This window comes from Drosophila obscura, unplaced genomic scaffold, assembly GCF_018151105.1.
Source record: "Drosophila obscura isolate BZ-5 IFL unplaced genomic scaffold, ASM1815110v1 contig_185, whole genome shotgun sequence".
Lineage (NCBI taxonomy): Eukaryota > Metazoa > Arthropoda > Insecta > Diptera > Drosophilidae > Drosophila > Drosophila obscura.
In genome coordinates, this window is record NW_024542773.1 from 2,032,194 (window position 1) to 2,034,855 (window position 2,662).

A 2,662-nucleotide genomic window follows, 5' to 3' on the forward strand; every position below is an offset into this window, starting at 1 on the left:
AGAATATAAAAAAGATAGTTGCCTATTTGCTGTACTTCTGAAAAATGCCTATACATATGTATGTACCATGTGCATATAATATTTATGTATATACAATATACACACTTAATGTGGTCGAATATGTTAATTTTATAATAAATAATGTGAACGCTCTGCAAAGCCCACAATGAATATTATTCACTTAGTTGATAGCTTGAGATCAAACCCACAGCTTATCATGCATGGGTTATCAATTCCAGGAATACAATCTGTATATGTATTTATGTACATATATGTATGTAGTATGTATAATATGAATTGAAAGTGCCAAATTGATATTTATAAATGGGCATCGGGACGATTTCCCTTAGTTTGGTTTCGAATCGACAGACAGAACGCAAGTCAAGCGAACATGAAAAACTCGGGCTTTGTGGTAATCATCTGCTTGCTTTTGCTGCAAGGTAATGTGGCGGAGGAAATGACCATCCTGGAGCAGTGCAATGGCTATTGTTTCTCAGTTCTCCAGCCATACATTGATCATTTACTGCAGTGTCAAGAGGCAGCAGATCACAATAATGGAACAAAAGACAAAATTCAGACAAAAGAGACCATCGGCAATTTGCAGAGCCAGTTACTAAATAGTGGGACGGAAATTAAAAACAAAGATGAGCAAATCACGGATCTAAGAGAGCACATCAAGGGCAAAGATGAGCAAATCACGGATCTCAGAGAGCAAATCACGGATCTCAGAGAGCACATCAAGGGCAAAGACGAGCAAATCACGGATCTCAGAGAGCACATCAAGGGCAAAGACGAGCAAATTAAAGGAAAAGATGAACAAATTAACGGAAAGGTCGAACAAATCAAAGTTAAGGACGAACAAATCAAAGGAAAAGACGAACAAATCAAGGTGAAGGACGAGCAAATCAAGGATCTCCGAGCGGAAATCAAAGGAAAAGACGAAAAAATCAAAGTGATGGACGAACAAATTACAGGAAGAGACAAACAAATAAAGGATAAAGACGAGCAAATCTTGCTTGCCAAAAGACGCGATCAGCCATCGCAAACTAATCCAACGGCGGAGAATCTTCCCGACACATGTGCCAGAGGCTGCCCAAATGGCATTTTCCAGATAAAGGTCAAGGGAATGGATCCGTTCCAAGTTCCCTGCGATTCGTCCGGATGGATGGTCATTCAAAGGCGAATCGACGGAAGTGTGGACTTTAATCGAAATTGGAAGGCCTACAAAGAGGGATTTGGAGACATGCGTGGAGAGTTCTTCATTGGGCTGCAAAAATTGCACTTGATGACCGCAGCTCAGCCTCAGGAATTGTATATACAACTCCGAGATGTTAATGGAACTTATCGTCATGCCAGCTATGACAATTTCATCGTGGGAAGCGAAGAAGAAAACTTTATTCTCAAATCACTGGGTGAATATTCGGGAAATGCAGGGGACTCCCTAAGGGCTCACGAGGGAGCAATGTTCACTACTTTGGATAGGGACAACAAAGTTAAGTGCGTTCGTAAGCTCAGCGGTCCGTGGTGGTTTAAGGATGTCACGTGCGGAAAAAGGTAATTAATCTTTTATTAGTTTTCTAGATAACTCCTTTAATTTCAATTAATTTCCATTTATTTTTCAGTTCGTTAAACGGTAAATATTTCAAAGATGGTATCGCCCATGCATGGAATGGAATTTATTGGGGCCATTGGGTTCCGTTTGATTACCGAATATCACTGACTTTTGTGAAAATTATAATAAGACCTAGGAGTCCACAGACGTGAGGAAGAATATATAAAAAATAAGCTTATAATCATCGTTGGATCGAGAATATTTAAACTCAATAAAATCGATAATTTTTTTTCATTTAAGAAGAATTGAAAATTCACTTACATATTTTAGTTGGTTTGTGCGCTAAGACAACAGACACGCAGGCAGCCGAGCCTGAGCCTAAACCCACAGGTCGAAAGACTCTACAATCGAGAAGATACCAGAGATGGGAGAGTTGGAAGAGTCTTTTATCTCTCAAAATATATATATATATTTTTTTTGGTATCTATACTGGGAATTTGAACACCCGAACGCTGGCTGGGATCAGTATGGATCACCGTAGATTACCTCGTCACTAAAACTGACGGTCCGCTCAGTGTCGTCGGAGGGCGGATCGACGAGAGCTTGGGGGGGAAAGAGACCAGTTTGATTAATTGGTGTGGGCCAATCCACCACATCGCCAATGCCTTCATATTCTATGGGCGGCTGTGTGCCGGACGACGCATCATCCGATTCCGAAATTATGTTGGGCAGTCCCAGTTCGCTCCTACGACGGTCGACGTCGAATGGGTAGAGGTGCAGGCCGAGCTCCTTGTAGCGCCTCATGCAGTCCAAGAAGTTCTGACGGCGGGTCGCCGTCTCGCCCACGCTCTGCTGGACCGAACGCTGGTCGACGCTGCGCCTCTGGTCGGTGGTGGAGCTGCTGTCCGAGTCTCTGTCCGTGCCATAGCCCGAGTCAGAGACATGCTGAGCACGAGATGATACCATCCCGATACCCCTTGGACCTGTGGACGCGGACGTCTCCTCCTCCGGGACTTTGGCGTTGCCAACGTGCAGCTCCAGCAGATGGCCGCTGATTCGCTCCTGCTCGATGCTGCGATCGAGAAAGACTTGCTCCCGCTGGCGATAGAG

The 2,662-nt window shown here is 43.7% G+C and overlaps 1 protein-coding gene across 1 annotated transcript; it reads left to right on the forward strand.

Moving 5' to 3' along the window:
- The first annotated feature begins 391 nt into the window (after positions 1-391).
- LOC111071634 (fibrinogen-like protein 1) lies at positions 392-1,558 on the forward strand. Its single transcript, XM_022363083.2, has one exon. The coding sequence runs from the start codon at positions 392-394 to the stop codon at positions 1,556-1,558; it is 1,167 nt and encodes a 388-aa protein (XP_022218775.2).
- Positions 1,559-2,662: the final 1,104 nt, after the last annotated feature.